The sequence below is a fragment of the Hippocampus guttulatus genome, chromosome 12 (assembly GCF_054856545.1).
Source record: "Hippocampus guttulatus isolate MCC_2025c chromosome 12, RoL_Hgut_1.0, whole genome shotgun sequence".
Classification (NCBI taxonomy): Eukaryota; Metazoa; Chordata; class Actinopteri; order Syngnathiformes; family Syngnathidae; genus Hippocampus; species Hippocampus guttulatus.
Genome location: NC_141272.1, coordinates 3,691,243 through 3,718,151, shown reverse-complemented (window position 1 = coordinate 3,718,151; position 26,909 = coordinate 3,691,243). Strand labels below are relative to the sequence as shown.

At 43.7% G+C, this 26,909-nt stretch overlaps 1 protein-coding gene across 2 annotated transcripts; it reads right to left on the bottom strand.

Moving 5' to 3' along the window:
• Positions 1-1,799: 1,799 nt before the first annotated feature.
• On the bottom strand, positions 1,800-25,951 carry ets1 (ETS proto-oncogene 1, transcription factor). 2 transcript variants are annotated; one of them, XM_086125319.1, is made up of 8 exons: positions 25,657-25,951; positions 13,961-14,080; positions 13,256-13,456; positions 12,918-12,995; positions 12,103-12,348; positions 9,923-10,183; positions 5,199-5,317; positions 1,800-4,832 (listed from the first exon to the last, which is right to left on the bottom strand). In XM_086125319.1, the coding sequence occupies exons 1-8, from the start codon at positions 25,721-25,723 to the stop codon at positions 4,617-4,619; spliced, it is 1,308 nt and encodes a 435-aa protein (XP_085981445.1). In that variant the 5' UTR covers positions 25,724-25,951; the 3' UTR covers positions 1,800-4,616. The 2 variants fall into 2 exon arrangements, with proteins under 2 accessions (XP_085981445.1, XP_085981446.1); XM_086125320.1 differs by lacking the exon at positions 25,657-25,951 and adding an exon at positions 14,526-14,673.
• Between the last annotated feature and the right edge of the window lie 958 nt (positions 25,952-26,909).

Genomic DNA, 26,909 nt, shown 5'->3' with positions numbered 1-26,909 from the left:
TTGACACTGGCTTAGCTAGGAATTGCACCGCCCATCCAGCCCCATCTAATAACAAGGGGCTGAGATGCGTCAGGCAGTTTGGTGAATTGCAGTCATCATTTGTACTTTGAAAGACAGTGTCCGTTTCATTTGTGTAATTTTTTTTTTTTTGCACTCCCACACAGCCAACAGGGCCATCAAACCCTGAATGAAAAACTCGTATTTCACACATAACTTTTCATGTCTGGCTTAGCAATGTTAAGACTGCGTGCAGGAGACAGATACAGCGCACAGAGGCCCTAGAGACAAATATTTACATGTGAGTTCTTACAAATGGGATGCTGTAACGGGACAGCAATCGTTTACTGTCAGTAGGATGCAGAAATCATGTTTTGGAAAATGCGTGTGAAATTTCGGCAGATGTCCTCTGTGTGGTGCGATGAAAACACAGCGTTTGAATCACCTTAGATTGAGGTATTTAAAAAGTTCGTATAGCCGATGAACCAAAGTGATGGCATTTGGCATGCACGTGAAATATGCAAGCATGACTGTTAGCATGAATTGTTGGGGATTTTTCTGAGACATCCTGAGCATTCATGTCTGGCGTGGATCATGCAACCACCTGGCAAATTGTAACCACCAATCGTTCTTTTTCTTCTCTAAAACGTCGACAATGAGGGGAAGGGGGGGGAAAGCGTTGATGTAAAGTGGAAGCTGGGGCTATAATGGAGATTTATTTAATCCATACAAATACAACAAAATAATATGATATGACCTGCATGAAAATTGTGGTATTTTCGTAACATAACAAACCCAAATCATGACACGGGGAATGTCCAATCTGGCCGCAACACTCTGTGGTCGCTATGGTAATGTTTAAACGTGCCTTCAAAATAAGATTCATTCATTCATTCATTCATTTTCCGAACCGCTTTTATCCTCACTAGGGTTGCGGGGGGTGCTGGAGCCTATCCCAGCCGTCTTCGGGCAGTAGGCGGGAGACACCCTGAACCAGTTGCCAGCCAATTGCAGGGCACCTTCAAAATAAGATACGCCGCAAATACAAAGAGCATGAAAAATACGACTCACCATCACCGCATTTTATCCAGAGTGAGCTTGGGTGCGTGGGAATCTCACGTTGAGGTAAATCCATCTTTTAAGTAGGACTCCTGATACTGTCTGTTACATTTCACCTTCTTTTTCTTGAAAGTCGTCAGCTCCTCTTCTGTCTCCTGGCTGGGCCGTTTCCCCTTCCCAAAGAAACTTTCGAAAGACGTTTGTTTTTTACTCATTTTGCCCGCTCCTGGCAACGGAAGCAATGCAAGTTAGTTATTCTTTCTGTGCGGCCCGGTACCAAATGACTCACGGACCGGTGCCAGTCCGCGGCCCGGGGACCACTGCATTTATGTCTTCATGTGCACATTTTGAGCATTATGTCTCTGATCCACTGGTGAAAGAAGACTTTGATTCTCTCCTCTTATAGCTATAACTGCTTCTAACAGCTTTATTTTATGTGAACTGTTTTGTCGAGTGCTCTGTTACAGCCACAGCTGCTTTGAAAGCGCAATATAAATAAAAATGTATTGCATTGTACTCTTTTAATAACATTTTAACATTCGTAATTGTCCAAGTGTAAAAAAAATATACCACTTTTAATAACGACTACATCTGAAGTAGAAATGTGGGATCATGACATTATGTTGGGGACGAGTGACTAATCTTTCATGACTCAGTCTCGTCGTTTTGTACTGAGCAGCCAGGATAGCCGCATCCATCGTTCTCATCACATCCATCCATCCATGCAAACAGAGAAACACGCATTATTTGTTCACATATATTTTATAACATTTTTGAAGTACATTAAGTACATTTTAGAAATAGAGGCTACAGTTTATAAAACCTTTCCAGCAGAAATCATTGATGGGCCAGCATCAGCCTTTTTCTTTAGCAGACAGATCTATTTTTTATATTTCACAAAAAAAAAAAAAAAAAACAAGAAAAAAGAAAACGCTACATTGTTCAATCCTGTGCTACCTTTAATATCCCATGAAAGCACCAGATGTCTGCAAATCCTTTTTTATATATAAAATATAAATTATTGAAAAAATATTCAAATGTTTGTGAACTAAATACAATAAAAAAAGGATCTCATAACAAAAATATAAAATATACAAAAAAACATGAAAACAAAAAGGTTTTCCTTCTGAATCCTTTTTTTTTTTTAAATGGGCGATATGCATATGCCACAAAACTAAGGGTATTTACCAGCTAACGTTCTTTTAAGACATACAGTAGATCTGTGAAAGTAGAAATTGCTCTGAAATAATTGTGAAAATATCATCAGGTTTACCCCCAGCACCTGGGACTAAAAAAGCCAACTCCATTCTGCAAAAAAATAAAATAAAATAATAATAATAATTTGTCAGCGCCACGTTCGGCTTCTTTAAAATGGGAGGCGACATAAAAACAGTGTTTTAAACATGTAGGGGGGGGAGGAATAACAGTGTAGCTGTTGTTAACCAAACACTTGAAGGTCAAATTGGTGGAGTCCGTGCTACAGATTAAGACGGCTGGACAAACATCTTCCCAATGAAACGTCACTTGAAAAGTCAGTGGGAGACCACGAGAAGCTCAATTATACATGAGTCTTTGTGCTCAAGCCCGCGTGTGCCTTTCCATTTCCAAAACTGTGAGAGAATCACGCTCCCCGTCTTCCCAACTTTTGGGTCCATACACAAAATTGGGTGTCCAAAGACCTCACAAAGCTATTGGTTGTTATTCCGGCTTTGTCGCTTGCTTATTTGCCTAATCCACATCTCTGTGGCGCATGATGAAACACAATCTGTACAAATAGACATATCCAAAGCTATTTTCATCAATATGGGTAACATTCAGCTACTGTAAACAATAACATTGTATTTATAAGATGATGCTCAACTTTGGCATTTCCCATAAAAGCCAGTGTACAGCCCATTTGCCAAACTCATCTGCAACCAGTGAATCCTAATGCGCAAACATAAGTGGATGGAATCATATGCTCCCTCAAACTTCAACTCATCTCTATTCTCATTCTCGAGTTTCCACATATTTCCTGAGCATGTTCTCATGAGAATTTAGTAGCATTTCCCATCAAAAGTAATGCCCCTCAATCCAGTGAAATTAATATTTTAGGGGGTACTCCGGAAAAAAAAAAATCATAATAATTTTGGGGTCTAGTTAGAGCCAAACACCGTACACTGTGCCATACAGAAATTTAGAGATGGGCATAACAATGAAAAGCTTCTCGTTATTTAGGCGTGATTGCGTGCAATTGGTTGTGGATGAATTGCATCGTGATGCATTTGAGGCAAAAGCGAGGTATCAAGCAAGGGGATCCAGAACATTCTGACACACAGCGGATTGTGTGAAAAAAACCCCAAACAACTAAAATAAACAATAAATATTTTATCACTGTCACTAATAATTCCACACAGGAAATATATACTGTACATATACCCCAACCACACACCAAAAAAATACTAACTCAACATTCAGTTTCTTTGGAGTCAAAATGAAATGAAATGCCCATTTGTACTTGGCAGATAAACTACAGACAAAATGTTTTGTAAGAAATGTGAATCAAAAACACGTGACAGGAAATGATGAGCTGGATTACATTAATGAAAATAAATTGGCCCCAAAAAAAAAGCATTTTCGTTTGTGGAGTGCGATTAGCTTTTAATCCAACTAAATTCTCATGAGAGCATGATTTGACACTTGCAGCTTTCTTTCTCTCTTATCCACTCTTTCCAAACTCAACACTCCATCCGCGATCTGCCTTCAGACATTCGGAGCATTCGTCCCTCAACTACACATTACCTGTGACGACTAATCAAACACTGCTGAAAACGACAGTGAACAGACATTTTTTTTTTTTAATATATACTTTAAAACAACCATAGATTTCCCCGCAATGATTGTCTAACGTTTGCTAATACTGCTGGTATTTGCACAAAAAAAAAAAAAAACCTCAAGAATTTCAGTCAATACAGGAAAGCACACCCCAAAAAAAGTTTCATAAGCAACGGTTACTTTCAGTCGTCTCACAGACACTCTTGGTATGAGTCTCGCGCCGTGCAATCCCGTCAGCAAACTTCTCAAAGGTTTTCGACAGCTAGACTTGTTCGGTTCCGCTGTTTTTTTTTTACCTTCATTGTTGATACATTTTACAATGTACTTTATACGCCCACTGATGGGGTTGCATTGGCTGCTGTCAGCATCAGTGAAATAATACTTAAATCATATTGACGCTTTTTTTTTTTTTTTTTTTTTTTTTGGTCCAAGCTGGGGAAAAAACAAAACAAAAACAAAATGAACAGTTGCCTGTCTTGGTCCTCTTGTCCTGTGCTCCACCAGCACGGTGCAACCTACATCTGCAAAAAAAATACTAGCAGAATATATATAATCACACCCCCAACGCAATTTTGGCTTTGTATCCTGTTCAAACCTCATCCAAGAGCACTACGACGACAAAACCAGTTTAGTCATTAAACACGTTTTTGCCCGCCCCCACCCACCCCAAATAAATGTTTGTTAAGCTCACTTAATGAGTGCCAGTCCAGGTGGCTTCATTGTCTTGCTTATGTTTGTGCGGACTTTCACTCGTCCGCGTCTGGCTTTACATCCAACATGGCGTGCAGCTCCTCGGGAGTGTAGCCCAGCAAGCTTTTTAAGTCACAAACAAAGCGGTACACGTAGCGCTTCCCCGACGTCTTGTGGATGATGTTCTTGTCGTAATAGTAGCGCAGGCCACGGCTCAGCTTCTCGTAGTTCATCTTGGGCTTGTTTTTCCTCTTTCCCCACCTGCGAGCCACCTAAAGATGATGGGATGAGCGGATTAGGATTTGCGGTCACGATGATGAAATTATTACAGCGTATGTTTTGCATCCAGGGTAATATCATCAGAGAGTAATATCTGGAATGACGTCATCTTGTGTTACGCTCTGAGCGTGATCACACTACGGCATGGAGGACGTGAGACGCTATTGCAAAGATGAAACGAGACGACAAAATCTGCAGAGCAAGAATTGTTCTGCAGAATAATCCGGCATCTTTTACAATCACCGTCATGGAGCCAAACAAGAATTGTTGCAAAGTAAAAGCCGCGTTTGTTCATGTGGTTAACGACTTAGGACCTCCCAGGGCGTGTGCCCCTGACCAGCGGGGTCGCAACCTCTCACCTCATCTGGGTCGGAAAGCTTGAACTCCCAGCCGTCGCCTGTCCAGCTGATGAAGGACTGGCAAGACTTATCGGTCAGCAGCTCCAGGAGAAACTGCCACAGCTGGATGGGGCCTGTGCCTGCAATCCGCACGAGAAACACAAAGTGTTCCATTTTTGGGGCAAAAGTACTCCTCGAAATCCTTTTTTTTTATACCCTGACCAAATCTACAACATTCAAGTCGGAATTTCTGGCAAGCAGTGGCTGCGTTCTACACGTGGAAGCAATCCCTTGTATTGGACATCCATCTGGACACTGGGGTAGGTGACATGACACCAAGACTTTCCTTAAGAAAAGCATCCAAGCCAGGCTGCATTTTGCAAAACTATACATCAAGTATTTCATTGCCGCACAGCAATGTACAGTCGTTCATTTCAAGTGCGATGCACTGAGAAAGAAGAGAAGTCACAATATAACCTCTGGCTGACGGTGGACTACAATGTGCTTCTTTCATGCACTTCAAAATATTCATATGGGTCAGAAGGGTGTTGAAAGTCAACCGTCTGAGGCAGCCCGAACCCAAAGCAACCAACGTCCTCCCTAAAATGTCCTCCATTGTGTTTTCATTCATCTGGCAGCGACCCTGTTCATACGGAATCTTAAGACAAGTTGCGGTTCTTTCGACAGATTTCTACACCGATGAAATCACTTGTTTAAAATGACCCGTCTGGAGTAATCGGCCACTCGCGAAATACAAATTGGATGTGAGGTTTACAATTTATTATGGAATAAAGCGATAACCGCTTGAAGGCTGATGGCTTAAAGCGGCGGGGGGGGGGGGGGGGGGGGGGGGGGTTGTGAAAGCAGAACAAAGACTGTTTTAAAGAAATGACTGCTTTCTTGCCTGTGCAAGACTGCAGCACACTTTGATGTTGTGGCTTTTCAGCGTATATACATACTAACCCACCTGCTGCCGAGGCGTGCATGTTGAAATTACACCTGCGTATGCAGCACACGCTGCCACAGCAACACCCCCGCCCCCCTGCTCCCACCCAAAAAAAAGAACATCAAAAAAAGAAATATTCGGGGAAACAAAGCATGCGGGTTTCACACTTTACATGACATTTGTGAGCATGCAGCTTGGGCTTGAGTGCGGTAAAGACGCATACGGTGCAAACACTGGCTCTCTTTCACCGCTTTGACTCACATTCCAACGTCTGCCGCTGCAACAGCGAGGCCCTTCAGCAGCAAATGGCCACGCTCGTGCATAAAACGCAGACTACATTTTTTTCTTATGAAAAGAGAAATGTTTCCAAAAATATCATACAATGGCCTTGTACTGAAAAGGCGTACAGTGAGGCTTCACATAAGCAGACCGTCACCCAACCAAAATGGAAAATTTGATCCAACAAAGTATCACTGGCAAACAGGCTACGGGGCTAAAATATTGCCAATGGTGACGAGTTATGGTTATTTGAAGAGCAATCAAGCAAAAAAAAAAAAAAAAAGTTGCACTATTGAATTATTTTTTTTTTCTTCAACTTACTTTCTCTGAATTTTCGGTGATTAAAAAACAAAAGCAGTCATCTACACTGTTGTGTGAGTTTTATAAATGAATGAACATTTATTTGTGTGACTGCACACTTTATAACTTAAACGGTACTTTCTTGATGTTGGGCACACCGCACCCCCCCCCCCCCCCCCCCTTGTCAAAAGTGCCAATGGGTCCCATTACCCATGCAAATATTTTAAACTCAACGCATCTGCAAGGGCTTTCTATATTTTCTTGTTGCCACCAGAACAAACAGCTTCATGCAAAATAGCTCTGTGGCGTGTAAAATGTTTTCTACGCTTGTGAGCATTTCAGATGAAGTGTGTTCAAGATGATGCGAGGCTGACAGATTGTAGTGCAGGTGGCTGTTGAAATGTCGGTTAGTCAGAGGAAACCATGGAGATGTCGACTAGGTTTTTCTTCGTGCGGCCACCTCCAAAATAGTGTCGCGTATCATGTCACCACTTCAAGCTTGTGCACGGCTGTATGAAAATAAAGCCTCATGATGCTCAATGTTGGTTAAACGATACGGTTATGCAGTGGGGCAGAACTGCATTGCATCCAAATGAGTCGCTAGCTTTATTCCAGTAATATATTCATCATATTTGTAAAGCACAAATAGTGAGATCTCATTCTTCTATAATTATGACGACCTGAAAACATTTTTCCTGAACTATTATTGACACTTTTGAAGTAGATGTCCAATTACCCTCTAAAAGTTACATTCAGATGTGTTTTGAAGCTGTCGTGTAACTTGCTTGACAATGAAAAGTTTTTGATTATCTATCCCTTCAATGCTGGCAATGTTCTACTCTTAAAAATACTTCAGTCGGCTCAGCAACTGTTAAGATCAATTTTTTTTCTTTTGTGTTGTTTCGAGTTAGACCAGAAGTCACTGCATGGAAGCTGCAAGGCCGAAAACCAACATCAAATGCCCGTGACCTTTGATCCCTCAGGCAGCACTGCATCAAAAATCGGTATCGGCACTGCATCAAAAACCGACATCAACGTGTAAACGATATCGCCACATGGGTGAAGGAATATTTCAGAATAGCAATGCCGGGCAACACAGTTCAGTTCTCCATCCGAAAGTGCAACTTAAAATTACCATGCAAAGCAAAAGCCATTTATCAACAACACCCAGAAAGACAACAGAGTGGCAGTGTAGTAAAAGAGTGTGGGAACAAGACTGGACTGCCTGCAGTCCAGACCTGCCTCCCATTGAAAATGCATTTGGCATTAGAAATAATGCATAATGTCTTATGAAGCGTAAAATATGACAACGGAGACCCACGAATGTGAAACAGCTGAAATCCATCGACAAAGTTTCACCAATTAGTGTCCTCAGTTCCCAAGCGTTTGTTAAAAGAAAAGGTGATGTAACACAGTGGCCAACATGACCCTGTCCCGGGTCCCCATAAAATTCTGAATTAATGATTTTTTTTGGTTCAAAACAATAAGGTTGATCAGTTTGAATTTTAAATATGTTGTCCTTGGAGTATATTCAATTAAATATCAGTTGAACATGTTTTGCAAATTATTGTAGACTTTCTTATTTATGTTGAACACAACATCGTTGAGGGCGTCCGTTTTGGTGGCCTCAGTATTGCATCCCTGCTTTTTGCAGATGATGTGGTGCTGTTGGCTCCTTCAAACGGGGCTCTCCAACTCTCACTGGAGCGTTTCGCAGCCGAGTGTGAAGCGGTTGGGATGAAAATCAGCACCTCCAAATCTGAAACCATGGTCCTCAGTCGGAAAAGGGTGGAGTGCCCCCTCCGGGTCGGGGGAGAGATCTTGCCCCAAGTGGAGGAGTTTAAGTATCTTGGGGTCTTGTTCACGAGTGAGGGCAGGAGGGAGCGAGAGATCGACAGGCGGATCGGTGCAGCGTCTGCTGTGATGCGGACGTTGTATCGGTCTGTCGTGGTGAAGAAGGAGCTGAGCCGAAGGGCGAAGCTCTCAATTTACCGGTCGATCTACGTTCCAACCCTCATCTATGGTCACGAGCTATGGGTCGTGACCGAAAGAACGAGATCCCGGATACAAGCGGCCGAAATGAGTTTTCTCCGCAGGGTGTCCGGGCTCTCCCTTAGAGATAAGGTGAGAAGCTCGGTCATCCGGGAGGGGCTCAGAGTCGAGCCGCTTCTCCTCCACATCGAGAGGAGCCAGATGAGGTGGCTTGGGCATCTGATTCGGATGCCTCCTGAACGCCTCCCTGGTGAGGTGTTCCGGGCATGTCCCACTGGGAGGAGACCCCGAGGAAGACCCAGGACACGCTGGAGTGACTATGTCACCCAGCTGGCCTGGGAACGCCTCGGGATCCCCCGGGGAGAGCTGGAAGAAGTAGCTAGGGAGAGGGAAGTCTGGGCTTCCCTGCTAAAGCTGTTGCCCCCGCGACCCGGCCCCGGATAAGCGGTAGAAGATGGATGGATGGATGGATGGACAACATCCCAACATCATTTTTTTTTTTAGGTTTAGAGACTTTTATACAAGATGTAGGGCAGGTGGCTGAGCGTTGGCCAAAACTGGTAGGTTTGAACTACATTTGCATCAGAGGAAGTTTGAAGATTTACATTATCTGCCTCTGCAAATGCCACAAAAGATGAAGCGATAATTTGACTCTGGTTGCGTACGAAGGCAGGCATCATTTCAGTTTCAGCGGCGTTGCTGAGACAACCTGGAAAATGTAGGTTGAGATGTGGGCTGCAGATTATAAAAAGGGCGATTAGAAGTGCACAAAATCGAGACAGCAAGGAAAAAAAATGACTGCGCAAGCGCTCCGTATTTTGTGCTTTTTCGTCTATATGAGTGTGGTTACTTTTATTTCTTGGGTGAAAAGGAGGAGATAAAGGGCATCGGATGCTATGGGCAGGCTTGGAAAAAGCTTCCTTTGACAAGAATGAACTGGGTCATGTTACTTTCATCATATTATTTATATTTTCGCTGTATTATTTCATTATAGGTTCAAGTACATGTACAATTACCAAAAGAAAAGTGTTTTGAAGCCATTAGACACAATTCATGAGTCTTTTTCTGGCCATCAATTCAGAAATCAAGGCAAAATCTCTCACAAATTGTGGTGTTTTCAAAGCAGCTGTTTGTGGAGGCAAAAGGAATCCTTTCGTTGCCGGTCCGGTAGGAATATAAAATAGAGTAGTGTTGAACTTTTCAAAGGATTTCATCGTAAACCGCTCACCTGTGTATCCTGCAAGTGCCGCCGCCGGAATGACGGGTTTGTCTTTGCTGAGGTCCGAACGTTCCCTCACATAGTCTTTAAAGGTGCCCTTGGGCTTGTGGCCGTGCAACGCCGTGGGGTAATCCTCCGAGTCGAAACTGTCATACGAAGGTACCCGCTGTAGACTGCTGAACGACGACTGGCTGCTCCAGGACTGCGTCAGACGGTCGCAGCTTTCAAAGCTCTCGATGCTCTCAAAAGAGTCCTGGCCGCCCAGCTTACCTGCACAGAAATGGGAAGGTTAAAAGAGTATCGCATTGCGTTCTAATCAATCCTGACCCATTTCCTTGAAGCCCTTTTCTTCCAAATGGTTCGTTTCTGTGATATTTCCATTGTTGCATTTCTACTCTAAAGGGTCTCAAAATACAGTATCTGATGTGAACCTTGGTGTTGGGATGTCTGTTGCAGTAGTACCCTCGTATCGGGTGGATGTAGACACTGTTAAACGTTTGCCGAAGCATCATCGCTTTAATTTTAGAGCTGCTCTTGATGAGCGAGCCGAAAATTAGCGTTGACCTGTTGGTGGAATAGATGAAGCTTGTCTGATACGTTTGCTTGATTGAAAAAAAAAAAAAAAAGGTCACTTATTTCCGGGTAATGTCACTATGTGGCACGGTAGCATCAATCAATCAATCAAGCTTTGATTAGATAGCACATTTCATACATAAATAAAGCAACTTTAAGTGCTATACGGTGAAAACATTTCAAACTTACAATTTAAAAAGAGGACCGCCGTCCCCTCAACATACACAAATATATCTCTCCCCACAATGCTCACACACACACACACTCACATGCACACAAACACACCAAATTTGTACACATACCCTAATGATCCTGATATTAAAAAAGAAAAAAGAAAAAAGACATGGCAAGGCACAGCGAAATGAGGGGGGGGGGGGAGCATGATATTTTTCTTTTCTTTCTTTAACACTACTTATGAAGCTAAGCCGCCTACACGTCGCAGAAGGCATAAAAACCCCTGAGTAGCGATGCCAACCCGGACCATACTCGGGCAAGCCAACCTACTATAACTTTCTGGTGAACGTGTCTCCACCTTGATAGATAATGAGCTAGTTTTCGGCCTGAGATCATGAAACATTTTAACACACCACCACAGTCCTCACTTTCGGTACAGTAGTCCTTTGTTTGGTTCAACTTCTGCCTTTTACACCTCGTTGCGCTTGTATAACCACTATTTGGATTTCATTTCAAACGCCGGTAGTAGACAGTCGCACAAATTGCCTCGCTATTTGTGGGCTTGGGAAAGATAAGGGGCCGCCTTTCATTGGTAAGTCATTAACAAATGACAGATAATGCAGCACCTTGATTGATGCCGAAATGTTTGACTGGCCAAATTGGAGCCACGTGTGGATATCAGCCGAGCCGCAAAAATACTTTCCCACCGGTGCACAATGCGCTGCTCAAAAGTAACATGTGGTGTGTGGGATGCACGGGGATTGGATCTTGTACATTGCGCCGGGGAGGGGGAATTTGTACAGTACACAAGACACTTGCTTATCGGTAGAAACTGAGGAAACAATCCAAGCGTTACCTTATATACACGTGTTGTCATCCCTGCTAAATTGCGCGTTTGCTTGGGGTTAAATGCCACCTCGCACAGCTCTTCAACTACAGCTGATGGAAACATATTTGGTTTTGTTTTTTTAAATGACTAAGAATGACTCTTCGTAAAACCTCCATTGAAACAAAAAATTCCAAACCGCCAACTTGCACACTCCCTTAGGGTATTTGATTCATTTTAAGATTAACGAAGGAATAGTATGAACAAAAGGAAAGGAAAAAAAAGCTACAGTATTCATGTTTTTGTTTTGAAGTGTAAAGGCAGGTCGTGGTGTGTTTCTGTGTATCAGTGCCCTCGACGTAGCACCGTTGTGAAAAGCAGATTTGCCGAGACCACAAACCAACCAGAGGACCCGATGATCTCTTCTGGTGGCATCGGCATACTCGGATGCACTCAAACAGCAATGACACGCATACAAGCCCCACTGACGTGCCTCACAAACACCTCGTGCACATTTCAGAAAAGACCAAAACAGGAATCTGCGCACGAAAAAGCCATGCAGACCAATCTCAACTCAAATCTATTCCATGTGTTTCGACGCTTGACCCCCCCTCACCTCTGCTCAGACGTCCCACACACATGTTGTCAGGGGATACCACCTCCTGTTTGACAGAGAAGTAGTCACCCTGCAGGGGATTGAGGGGCGTGTCCCGTAGGATGACAGCGGGGTATTCGCTCTCGTACTTGAGTGTCAGTAATTCCTCTGAGCTGATGGGGTGAAGCGTCTGGTAGGACTCTGTGATGAAGCTGGGCTCCGAGTATTCAGAGGGGGGAACGCACTGGGCATGCTCAACGCCGTAGCCTGAAGATGGTCGGGAGCAGAGAAGAACCAGAACAGGAAAGGGAAGAGCAAAACAGAGGAGTGAGATGAATCTTTTGAGCAAGCGGTGTGATCATCCTTCATGGGACGACTCCAACAACTGCGGCAGATAACGCAAAGCGGACCCAGCCGAGCCTTCGATGATCAGCAATTCGAGAAGAGCACAACAAGACTTTTACGTAAACAAAACAAACCAGAAAAAGAAAAACATTCATCAATCAACATGAACTTTAAGGCAGCGGTTAACATCTACTTTGATTGGCTATCATTCAAAATGAGGGGAATTTTTGCCTGTGCTGCACGAAACCGTCCGAGTTGCTATCTGGGTTAAGACCCTTTTCCACTGCTGCCGCCTGCTGCCCTCGCATGACGTCAGAGCAGTTAAACGAGGACATTATATTTGTCTGAATTAGAGTGAAAAATAGAACGTAATTAAAAGGACAAAGGTTTTAGACAAGATTACAAATTTTAGGAGCACATAAAGATTTGAAAAACCTACACTGTATCGCTTTGCATCGAGGGCAAATTCAACATGCCTGGCAAGTACTTACTGACAAAGTAGTCTGAGGTATACCGGGATTCCTGGAAGTTGGAGGTCAGTCCGTTGTTGGGGTAATGCTTTGTGTCTTCTTCATGAAAAATACATAAAGAATCAGTTGCTGAGCGTCAGTGACCTCGACATTGATTTTATGTATCACGTAACTGCATGCAGCATTATTAAATATGAATGACCTCAGCCAATGTGTGCCTTCCTGTTTGGCTCCTGTTACGATCGCAAATATCGATTAAATGAATACAAGCAAAAGATCACATCCCTTGCGCTGGTTTCTCACATATGACGTTTTAGCATCAACCTTATAACCTCTGTGCAAGAAAATAGCAATCTTACCTTTTTGAAGCATTTCTAAATGCTCCCAAAGGATGTCGCCGACAAAATCAGGCGCTAAGTCCAGGAAGCGCTCCTTGCCCATGGCGCACAGGCTGCCGCCATTCATGCAGAATCTGTCAAAGTCGACGTTCTTCAGACTGAACTCGTTCACAGTCCACGTTAGCCACGCCGCTACGTGGCTTTCCGTCCATTGTCTGGGGTCTAGAGAGGATCAGAAAAGCAGGGATTGCCGTGAATGTTTTTACCTTGCGCATTTGACACAAACGTTTACCAACAGTCGGGACAGCTGAATTTTCCAGCACGATCTTGCCGCACCTGCTGGTGTTTGTCACTGAATTGAACTGGCCGCATTCGGTCCCCTTCATTCAAATCGTCAGGCATCGGTGGCCGCAAACAAGCAGAAGCTAATGATGGAGTGCCTGTACAATTCCACTGGCCAAAACCAGACAGCAGGACTGTTGTTACCCAGTCGCTGCAGTTGGCCTCAATTACGGCGCTACGTAATTACTTTGCTGTCTACATTCAAAGGATGTTGCAGTTTTATCCTGAAATGAAACGCACCCAATGTGAGGCCATGTTTTTTCACGCTATCTACGGAAGGATAAGACGTCTTGTATACGGCACCGTTGTGGTTTTTAGGGCTCAGTTTTGGTTCAGTTGGGAACCCCGCGTTTAACAACTCATCGGTGTACAAGTCAACTCTACCTTTGGGAATACCCAGTCGCTGCTGTTCTTTGGTGAAGCCACTGAAGGTAGCCTTTAGAGCTTGGGACATCATCTCTTTACTTCCGGGAGTTAGCAGCGGAACATCTCCACACTCCGGATCTGCCAAAGCACAAATTACAAAGAGGAATGAATTCGACAATACTCTGCAAAAATACTTTGATGAAGTCTATTGCGAATTGTAATCACGTAATAAAGTTGAAACTTTACAGGTAGCTTCTGTCAAAAACTGTACAAGCATTGCAAACATACACGTGACTGTAAATAACAATGATTACAACATCCTCATCTTAAAAACATTGAACATCACACCGTTGCGTCTTACTACACCCCCTTGATCGCCGATGTACAAACAAGCCATTCATTCATGTTCCGAACCGCTTATCACTCATTGATTCAACAGAATTTGATGAAGCATTGTTTCGGGAAGCACACGCAATGTGTAAGTGTCTCCTGTATCAAAGGTTCTTCACCCGGTGTTCTGCTCGCAAATAAACACAAGATGTTATTTGCCCTTGGACCAAAGGCCAACCTCGACGGCGCATACCTTCAAATATTGGGTGGGTGGGCAGATACCGACGCCTGGTGCCCATCAGTGATACGATGACCCCTTCTTAGCCCTCCTGCAATGTTGCCCCGACACAGTGGACTTACTGTCGCCAGACCGAGCATCGGGTCAAACCCTGGGAAGGGTCAGGGGTCAAGAGATTGAGGTGATGATGTCATCTAGGCTGTCGGCGAGGACGAGCCAAGTTGGGGTGGGGGGGGGGGGGGGGGTGACCTATCTTGAGGGTCTCAGTCAGACACTATGCTCACTGTTCTCCGCTCATAGCCAGTGGGCACCCAGTGGGGAACAGAACTCTCTTTGATGCCTTTAAACAGTGCCTGATGACTCGCGCTCATCTAATTAGATTGACCAGACTTAAGAAGTGTGGGATACACAGTCCAACCAGGGAGATGACAAAGGAACAACGGCTACCAAGATTACTAGGATGGACTGCAAAAAAACAAAATTAACTAATAATAATAACTGGACAAATACTTGGCAAATCAGAAAAAGGGTGCCCGTAGGGGGATTAACAAGCAAAAAAACTAAAATTCTGCTTGCTGTTTTGGATTAAAAAAAAAAAAACACTAAATACATCACATAATTAAGAGGTGCAAGCTTTTCATCATGTGCTTATCACAAACAATGGGCGGCCCGGTAGTCCAGTGGTTAGCACATCGACTTCACAGTAAAGAGGTACCGGGTTCGATTCCAGCTCCGGCCTCCCTGTGTAGAGTTTGCATGTTCTCCCCGGGCCTGCGTGGGTTTTCTCCGGGTGCTCCGGTTTCCTCCCACATTCCAAAAACATGCATGGCAGGCTGATTGGACGCTCTGAATTGTCCCTAGGTGCGAGTGTGGGCGTGAATGGTTGTTCGTCTCTGTGTGCCCTGCGATTGGCTGGCAACTGATTCAGGGTGTCCCCCGCCTACTGCCCGAAGACGGCTGGGATAGGCTCCAGCACCCCCCGCGACCCTAGTGAGGATCAAGCGGTTCGGAAAATGGATGGATGGCTTATCACAAACAAATAAGCTTGAACTTGAAAAGCGTGGAAGATAACATTATATCCAGGAAAGGTTTTCTTATTTGTTTCCCAATTCCTAGTTGCTTTTTGAGGTGACATTCATCGAAAGCCAGGCAAGAAGGCAAACTGCTGATTTAAAAAAAAACAAAAAAAAAACTGTCACACCAGCATCAAACCAACATGTTCAGGCATTTCCACTGGGCTGGTGGTTTTATCTTCCAGCAATGTGCATGAAAATGGTGTATGCCTGCCATGACCACTCACTGACGTCTCGACCCAGTCTGGAATTCACAGCAACTTTCCCTCCCTTCACCCATGTAACCAATCTCTGTCTGTGTAAAGTTCGGTCTGCCTTTTTTTTTTTTCCAAGTTGTTATCCTCAAAATAAGTGACCCCCTAAAATGTATGTGATTTCGTAGCATCTCGAAAAAAAGGGTATACCTGTGGAATGGCCATGGTGGTGATCATAATGTTCAAAGTCAGTATCATATATAATTTGCTGCAATTAAGAGTAAATATCCGGGTGTTACGGGTTCATATAAGCTGACAACACACATTTCCGATTGCATATTTTTACTTGGGGATAAATTGTTAGTACAGTATTGCGCGACATATGCAGACTCAAAATACAAAAACGTGCTTTCCTCATCTCCCCAAAAAAACTGGCGAAATGTCACATTTGCTGCAATTTGAGATGGCATTGGGGCTCAGACGGTCTATGCTTTGATGTAAAGGCCACGGCGATGGGTGGCTTTTTATTTAAAGTGGATCGAGTCGGGTTTGCCTGCACTTTCCAACTGCTTGAGACCCCCCACCCCCCTCCCGTATGCTTTTATCAGCCGCTACAACTTGTAACTTGCGATTGAAGACTTGTGCCCACTTTAACACCAAATCCTCCATCAAAGACATACGGCACTAAGAGCTGCCATTACCCACTCTTTGATGCGAGAAACATGAGAGCTATGGTGAGCGTAAACGCACGACGAGTGCAGTGGGAGGACGTTCTTTTGTTTGCATTTGGATCCTGAAGATCATCCCTCGTTAGTCCCCCACTAAATAATGACATTAGGAATGGCAACAATGGCGTTAACAGTAACTGGGGATGAGTGTCTTTTTCAAAAATGCTTAAAACCGACTCAAACCAGCAGTCTTCCAATTGGTTGCAGGCCACTTTCACTCTTTGGTCAGGACATTTGCTACAAAGATATTTGGAGTGTATACTTTATACATTTCTAATGGCCAAATTGAGCTATTCTGTATTGAATGCATACAATTTTATCGTAACCTATCATTGTAGTGTAACAACATTCTGATGAAGGTAATCACTCTACTGATGGCTAAAAAGTGACTCAAGTGCTTTAAAAAAAAAAAAAAAAAAAAAAGAAGCATCGCCGAGAATGATTCACGTGAAACTTATCTGCGGCAGAGAGCTAATGTGCAGTGTGCATCCATTAGTGACAGTGGCTATGCTAGCATCATTCTAGGTGCTATCTCGTAAATGATGCCCTGATAGGATTTCAGGGCCTGCGAGTCCCATTAGAAACACAATGGTCAAGTGAGTTCAAGCATCCACAAGTCATCACTTTCCACATTAGACGGTGTGGTTCTACCCACTTAGCTTACAAACGCGAGAGTGGCTCTGTCAAGACTCCGGGTGGAAAATACATTGCAGAATATATAGAATGGTCTCATTTTATATGTTGTCTATTCTGAGCGGTGAATCAGTCATTTAGGCATTGATTAACCACGCCTCTCTCACCGATATGCGAGTCACGGGCAGACTGCTGCCTGTGCTCTTTTCACAAAGGGAGTCTCACAAACGTGCGGTGCACTTTTAAAAGATGCGGACTTTCCAGCCAAGCCCATTCTCAACAACTAGCAAAGGTTCTGGAAAGACTTAAAGCTGCTAAACTTCAAAAAAAAAAAAAAAGTCGTTATCCACACCTGAAATAAATATCTTGAGCGCAAAAGTGATGTCACCGTTTTGTAGATTTTTGGAGTCTTTGCTTCGACAAGAGAGACGAGCAGCGCACGGCTGAATAGGATAGCCAGGGAACATCCTGAGGAGGTGGTTGCTTCAGGACCGCTTAGTATGGGGCGGGGGGGAAGATGAGTCACCAGCCTGTAATACGATCTTATGAACGGGAGGTCTCACAAGTCTCCCTGGCTTTTTAGCGTCTCTGGTGTGACATCACTGTGGGATCTGTGCCATCTCGCAGCCTCTGTTGGAGACTCGCTTCATTCATGAAAGTCCAAACTGCAGCTTCCATTCTTGTGATGCAATGATACAAGCATCGCATGCAACTAAGCCCATACAATGGGACAATATGCCTTTAATCATTCAACTGAACTATAATTAGCCTTACAGAGTTTATGCAGTGAATGACTGTGGATTGGTGTGAGAAGCAGCTCCTTGATGCTTTTCCTTGCTCTTAAAAAACAGTTTAAGAGTCCATTTTCTGTGGCTACGTATTCACTTGCTGTGGGTATTAGGGAAAGTTGTGGGTTCAGGTATAGGTCAGATAATTAAGCTCCACCACAATATTTCCGAATATCCCATATGATGCATCTAGTTCTAGTTGCAGCAGAAAAAAAAAGGATGCCTCAGTTTTTATGCCAAAGCCTTACAATTGGTATTTTAAGGGATGTGCATCTACCCACAGGCGGCAGTCGTATCTGGGAGAACGTCTGACGGAGATCTTATCAGGACCCATGGTCTGCGAGCATGGGCTCATACACCCGACGGATCTAAAAGGGAGCCCATTCAGCACCGCAGAGTGATGAAGTGCCGGCTGAGGGCAACAGTGGAGCAAGAGGAGGAGGGCGGCACGGCACTCCGGTTTTAAGAGCGCTGCTTGTTCAGTCAGCTGTTTCGATTTCCATCTCGGTTCCAAGGACCGGTCATAAAAGTGTGGAACCAGCTCAAATCGACATGAAGGCCAGACTGCTCCCAAAGCAGGACGGACGGCGCTGGCGACATCTGAAACACAAAGCCGGACCACGCCTCCTGCACAGACCGTGATGCTGAAACCGTAGTTTTATTCTTAGACAGCAACCACTGTATTTTGGCTGCCCTGTTGGAGCACAAGCCTGTGGTGGTGTGTCGAGGCTGTGCAGCACGAGGCCACTCCTGCTTACATCTGTCATTGGCAATGAAGCTGGAGCGGCCCCGAATCATCACCACCGCAGACACTCCGGCTACTGAAGTAGACAATAAGTGAGACTAATACAACACGGCTGACACACAATTCCTTCTATTTCCTCTCCATAAGTCTCGGAAATCACATCAGCTTACGATGTGCTAGTGCGATTGGCTCCTGCTTAACCCTCTGCCCTTGGGCCTTAAGGGACGCTAGACATCGTTTCACGCAGAGTTCGATGGTACTTTTGCTTTGCGGCAAAAAGTGAGGAAAGGAAACTAAACAACTTTCAGCATGATGTGGTTGCCAATGTGCTTGCGGAACTGCTTATAAGCAAAGTTCTGAGTCTACAATGTGTGAAAAGGCCTGTGGTTTAGGTGTGCCTCAAGTTTCGGTAGTACACTCAGTACATCACTCAACCTTCTTTTCTTCTTTAAGTAAAAAAAAATTAAAGGAGCGTAAAGACTGTCATTTGTCACCTATAAAATTACAATTAATAGTTGAACCGAGCTAAAATGAAAAATAAAATCTTTGTAGTTCCCCAATTTGCCCACAATATAGGCCTCACCATCTCACACTGCTGTCAATGTCACTCCACTGAGTTCAATATTTAGAATTTTACCAAGCATCTTCCCACACCAAGCAGGAAAAAAAAAAAAAAAAACATCCAGTTGTTCCACTGGAGAATGCAGGTGGTTTGAGTACAGGCCCCCGTCGCCGTTGTAAACAAACAGGAGATGCTCTGGGACTGTTTGGGCATTAAACCAAACAGACGATCCATCTGACAAACAGTTTACTCTGCGTTTTGCAATTTTTCCACAAAACATGGCCTGTTTCTTTCATCTAAACTGAAACATTGTGCAACCGGGTCCCTTATGCAAGTGTGCATTATTTGTGGCAGTCAAATGATCACCCCCGCCCGTTCCTCTTGACTAAACCGAGACCCAAGTCCTAGTGGTGGGAAAGTATACATGCGCAAGAGGTAAACTATGGGCTACAGATGGATACTTGATAAATAAATGCCTCCCCCATACTAGTGGCTTCATCCCACATGCTTTACATTCCATCTCCGTATTACAATCACTAATGTATGTCACCCAGCTTTCTTATATTCCTCTTATGTGACCAAACGTGACTAGTAGGCTGAGTGGCAAGACTGCTTCAGCACCAGATTAACGACTTTTCTATTTCAGGCTCGATGTCGACTCTGTGGCTATTAGGAGCATTAAAACATCTGGCAACATCCCTCAGTTTGCTTTGCTTTAAGATACATGTGAGTGTTTTTTGAAGCTCACCAGCTGAGCTCATAAAAGTTTCAAAGCAAGTCCGTCAGATTAGTGGAAAATTACCACTCAAGTGTTTTGCAATCCGAGATGGGTTGGATTTGAATTGATCATGGACGATAAAAAATCTGCTTCTTGTTGTCTCTCTATGACTCATCCCATGAAAGTGTTGGGTGCTGGGGGGTGCATTCGAGTCACACTATCAGTGTGACTGGTCATGACGTGAAAACAAATGACCACGTCTTGTTAAATTGTTGCCTATTGACTCACAATGTGACCACCTGACCATGTAAATATGCATTAAACAAACACTAGAACAATTTCTTGGAAGCCAGAAACTTTTCTCTTGATGTAGAAAGTACGTATCACGCGGTCCGAGAAAACGTCTGAAATAACTGAGACGCATGCCATGTCGTTAGTTGATGTAATTAATAAAAATAGAAACCAAAAGAAAAAAAAAAACACCACTGGGGAAAAATGTCTTTTGAATAGTCGTTGACATGTCTAGGATAAACTGTACTTAAGACTTTGCCAAGTAATTTGACTCGGTTAGGCAGAATACAGTCAAATACACTTTGTTGAAGTGCGACAACACCCAAATAGAGCAATTTGTTCAGGCAATTTTGTTTTCAGGTATCGCACAAAGCAAGGATTAACATCTCACACAAAAGCATGTCCTCTCTCAAAATGTCTTGCGGTCTTTACAAAAATAAAAATAGAAATCTTGACATTTATTGACCTCCTGAAAATATTTTTCTCCTACTTCACGACAACCACCTAAACATGAGGCAGCAAAGAGTTGGACTTGACAGAGCCACCCGCCCAAACACGCCTTTCTTTATCAGGTTTGTTTGGCAAGCCATTCATTCAGTCCAACATTAATGCTTCTCTACAGTTGTAGTCCACTTGCTCACCTTCTGCCAAAAACCTTGCACACTGTGTGAGCAGGTGTTGTGCAGAAAGCACTTGGAAAAGAGGAAACAAGCGAACAAAAATCTGGAAACTATGTAGCAATCTGAATCAGCAGCATGGGCCCAAGTGGCGAAACAAACCAGCTGGCTCCCTAGACAGCGAACTAAAACTGAAAGCAAATTTCTATTATAGAATAGAACCTGCCTCAATGGTCCTATGGATGTCGTGTGACTGACCCCCTCGTGTGCATTTGTTTACAGCGCCATGTTGGCAGAAGAGTAGCGATATCGGCAGAAGGATTTACAATGGACAGCAATGATAAAATTAGCATTTATCAGTCAACATGCTGAGCAAGTGAATTCACATCTGACTTTGATGCTAAGGACATTATGAGACGCATGCGCAAGACGGACAGGTTGGATTCTTACGAGGGCTCGGAGTCCTACACAAAATCTACATCCACTAATGTTATTGACATTAGTGGCCAGATCAACTCGAATGGGTTACTCATTGCACTTTTGCCCAAAAAAAAAAAAAAACACATCATAGTCCAACAAATGAAACATCCATTTTGATCAAAATGGTAACTTGCGTGCATTTAGACTGAGTATGTAGCTCGTTGTCTTTATCAAAGTATATTCACTTAACTATGTGAAATGTATGGCAGCGCAGCTGATTTCCTTTTTAGTTTAGTCATACCATGGCCAACAATCGTATCGTGACGTTTTTTTTTTTCTTCTCTTTAGTCCCATTTTATATCCATCTTTTGTGTTGTACTAGCGTCAGGCTAGCATAAATGCTATGCTAAATCGTCTCTCAGCTCTGGTCTAAGTTTGCAAACTCCCTTTCATTTATTAGCCGGCCAACAGCCATACAACTACTTCAAGCGACTGCTCGAGTGTAGTGAATACATGGCACTAGGGCCATGTGCACCCCCCGTGTAAATACTGTAAATCAGACAAAAGGAGAGGGGACGTGTCATCCAAAGCTTCCTCTCTGACGACAATATGCTTTCACCATTCTGACTGGAATGGGAAGATTATTTTCTGTCCTGCCAAAATGGCATTGTTTACATTTGGCACAGTACATTGTGGAATGCGCGACGCCAACGTCAAGATTATGTGGAGCCATGAAGCAGAACCAACAAAATCCTAAAGATCCACCCGACTGTGTAACAGATACTATGTAGACCGACCGTCACGTTCAGTGAGGAGGCAAAGGGCCGACTACAGACTACATGAAGGTGAGGGGGTGTGAAACTGAAGGAGTCAGAGGAACACATTGGGAGAAAGCGGATTGAGTGGGTGGGTGTATAAAGCATTGGAAATAGTTTGAAAAGCTAGTTTTATTTCGTCTGCCAAGCCACATGTTTTCTCTTCACGCCAGTGCTTCAGTTGTGCAATGTGTGAGTAAAAAGACAGGTTGCAGACACTTCTCATCTTAATTTTTTAGCATATTGATAAGCCGCCGGAACCATTAGTTGGCCGCACCTCGCGCGGTCTTTGGCTCTTTCAAAAACCCGCCACCCCTTCCCCAAGCTCACACCATATGTTTGCTATTTAGCAGACTGCTGGCGTAACACGCCTTGCTTTATGACTAAGTTTTATAAGCAATGATTAAGGCTTGTATTCGCTCGGGAAACTAAGATAGGGCCCGACTAAGTGTCATGATTACATGTTTATGCGGGCAACGCGGCAGATGACAGGCCGAACAAGGAAGCAATGAAGGAAATGCCAACTTGATGTCACATTGAACTGTAAAGTAAGGTGGGTCAATCTGTAAACCATTTTCTATTTGTATTTGCAAGATCTTAAATCTTTGGAAACATAGTAGTCATTCACAGTCGTCATCGCGACGTCTCGTAAAATAATTGTTCCAGAGAATTATAACAACATCAAAGCTCAAATGTCTATTTCATCACTGTGCCCTGCCCGCTCAATTCAATGACTGATCATCTGATCGACTGAGGGTGACACGTGACATAAAGGGGACATACTGACCTAGAAAGGGCTTTGATTCAGTACACCATTTAGTTCCCTATTTGGCAAAACTGTAACATAGACAATAATGGAAAAAAAAAACATGGGCATGGCTAGCTTTAATTGGCTCAATTCATTGACAGACCACATCAAACAAAACTCTGATCGGCCAAACAATGTTTGCACAGCTGCCAGGCGGCCGCGTACGAGCTAACTATGGCATATATTACACAGCACACACTACAAAAAGTGCTGACACAAAGACACCAAAGCGAAAAGGAATCTTACGCAAAACAGCGCTCTGGCATAACTCTCCTAAGCCATACCAGAGTGGGAGGCACAGCAGAAGAATCGGGACGTCTTAAAAAGTTTCTCAAGACGAATGAGCGGAATGCCACTTTGAACGCAGCATTTTTATCAGATAAAAGTTTGCCGTCTGAACTCCTGCTCCTCTATGCCACCATGCATGACGCATGATCAACAGGAACATTCCTGTCTTTCGCTAAACCCTGACCTTAATGCCTAACCAAGACAGCTGGAATTTTCTGCTCACTCCAAACTGGAACTGACTGACAACGTTCTCCAATATTAGATTGGAGAAAAACTCCAAGGACTTCCATTTCAAAATATGGCCATATCTTAAAATGGACCTTGGATTGGACTGACGGGCCTTATTTTAACATACAAATATTATGCCAGGCTATTACAACAGTGGGCTCTTGCAATCTGAATTATTTATAATAAATTGCAGAGTTTGACTCACTGTCCATGATGACGTCAGGCAAGTTTTCAGCTCAGTGAGCATCGAAGCCCATCCACAGTGTCTGACCGACCATCGCGTTACTTAAGTTAAAAAAAAAAAAAGTAGAATATGCTATGTTTGCATTTTAAAAGTGATGCACTTATTTTGATGTGCACGTACGTTTACGCAACGTTGCCTTCATCGTCTTCATATGTCACTGTCAATTATATCATATGTCCCAGTCGCCCATCGAGCTGTATATCGAATAATTTGGGAGTCTCAATTCGGAACGGCTTATGAGTTGATCATCTGTGCTCAAAATGTCAGCACTTTGAAAACATTTCATGTCTCTGAACTTTAAGGATGTTGAAATGTAACTTAAATGAATGCATGTAGAGTCAAGTTTTTTTTCACGGCAACAGTTTCACACTAAAATGGATTTCTTCAGTTTCTATTCTTTTCTATAGCAATACGAACAAACCAGAAGTTTACCAGTGTCCAGGAACAAATTGGGTTTGATCTCAAAGGTTCCACTGTAGACCATTTCAAAATCTGTGTTGGATTCCAACTCTTGTAACTTGGCTTAATAAGGGACTGATTACATGACTGGGGGAGTACAAAAATGCAATGTTGGCCTTCATTGGATGCCCCTTTGACCTCGACAGTTTTTGAGTTCCCACCCCTGGAGAGAGCTCAGTGACTTTGGCTAGATTGAAACTTCACACTTGCCAGAAATAGAAATATAAATAAAAATATATGGATAGCCTATGAACTCATTTAGCTTATTAACATTATGGATATGCAACATGTGCTTGCAGGTGTTCTGGGAAAGCAGGTGGCCACAGAACAAGCCCTTGTGCCATCCAAAAAGTGTAGTTGTTTTAAGTTATTATCCTTACCGGTGAGGATTTGTTTTTAGGTTGTTTAAATGAGCTTTGTTGAAATTATGCCTTTGCATCTTCAGGCTAATTTCTTCTGCTACTTTTGCTTGGGAAATTTAGGCCCATTGTTCTCAATCAGAGCAGGACGCTTTTACTTTTTTAATTAGCACACTTTAGTTAACGCTTAAGATAGTAAACTGTAGGTGCACAAGAGGATGCATTCATTTCAAGTACAGCATTGCGTAAGCCTAAATTATTTTTGCAACATAACGTGCACTGTGTTAACACGATCACTGGAATGAAACGTCGACACGGGTACTGACAAGGACGCAGTAAGTCAGGCCCGACTTAACATGATTCACACAAACCAAGTCAGTTTTTAAAAACCACATTTGAGCTGCGAAGGCACAGGAGGCTAAAAGCTGCAATTAAGTGCAAATAATGCAAATGCCTAAAAATAAACAGACACACACAAAGCGAGTGAAACCCACAAGGCTTAAAACCTAGCTGACAACAGTTGTGGTCTTTCCCCGGATTGCCCCTGGAGTAAGCCAAGAGTTCCAGGCAAGCAGGGTCAGCAGATAGGCAAACCTCAACACTGCAGATTCATCACCTCAGCCCGCCTCAAAAAGCCAAGCGGCTAAGAGAATGGGGCTACTAAAAGGAGGGAGGAGGGAGGGACAGGACCAGGGAGTTGGTGATGGAGGGGACGCTAGAGCCTCCCTTGCTGACAGCAGCCTTGGCGGGGTCAAGGATGAGAGTTAAGCTGGAGATAAACACGCAGCTCGATTGGGATCAAAGCGAGAGTGAAATTCACACTCAAAATAAAAGCAACGCACAACACATGGACGTGGGAAAGAAGTTAAGACGTCAAATGGGCGTGCGAACTTTTCCCAGTGTAGCATCCTGGTCTCACGTCTCTCAGATCACAACATGATTAATTCCACCATGAAGCAGATGCTATTCTATGATTGCGTCATTGTCCAATGCGCTGGCATGATTGCATTTTTTCTCAAGCGGAGTCCCACATTGAGCAACCGTGAAACTGAAATACGAACGTCATGTGCCTGGTAATTAGCGCCAAACGAATGGATATGATGTACCGGCGCTCCGTACCCAGCCGCACGACACACACATGTATTGTTTAAAAACAACTTCAATAATTCGACTCACCGTCCATCTTTTCAGCCTTTATGATTGTCAACGTCGGCTTCATATCGACAGCTGCCGTCATGATCATCAGAGCAATGTGCCGCTTCTACTCTACCCGCTCCGATCACTCAGTATCAGGGAGGGAAACTGGCGCGCGCCGATCGCTTTGAATGGAGCCTCGTTCTAGTCTCGAAAACTCAACCAAAATTCTGGTTTCGGTCACTTCCAAACTTGGCTGTCTTTCTCCCGGCACACCGTCTGCCCACACTCTTTTTTTCCTCGTTCTTTCGCTCACACTCACACGCTCACTCACTCCTTCCGCTCTGTCTCTAACGAGGGGCGTTGCATCGATGGAACGACGGCAGCTGAGATGGGCGGTGCTTGACGGGGTTAAGGCGGGAGGGGGAGGAGGAAGGTGGACGGGAGTGCCAGTTGATACACAATTCAATTACACCCCCCCCCCCCCCCACACACACACACACACGCACACACTTAAGAACGCACGCAAACTCGGTCTGAGTGTACCTAGTCCCCAAACCGCCATGACACACAAGTTTACACGTTCCGGAAAATGATGTTGCAGATGTTTCATCGAGATAGACAAAGAGAGAGTGGAAAATATAGCAATCAGGGGCTGTTTAACCTATTAAATGCCGTTCCCTTCGAGTAATTTAGTGATTTAAGGATGAACCTAATCGGGCCATGTTTCATTTAAGAAGCATTGTCTTTACTAGAATGGCGCTCATCAATATCATTTCCCATGATAGTTCACTTTTCAGGATATGCTCTTATAATACATATTCCATTCATTAGAATGAGTCAAAAACGTTTTCATGATTTCATTACTGAATTTGTTGGGTAAATCTTATCGTTATGTCTACCTTATATCTATCAAAATCAATTTGTGCAAGACGACAACGTATGTTCCAACGTGCTTTTTTGTGGGGGAGAGCGGGGGGATACTTTTATTATCTAAAATAGTCAAAAACAAAGACCATGCATGGCTTCCTGGAAATCAAATCAAAGGTTTTTGGGGGGGGGGGGGGGTTCTGCCACAATGAGGAAGAAAAAAAAAAGAAAAGGAAAAGGACTATTAAGAAACACCTTCCATAGCAACTGGAAGATTACAGAATAGAACAGTAATTCCCTCTTCTGCTGTGAGCAAAAGCCTGCGTCCAGAAACATTGGAGGTTCGTCAAGAACACATTTCTTCCTTCTTCCTGAAATAAAAGCCTCCGTTCCAATCCACCCGCATCATGAACAACCTTGTTTGT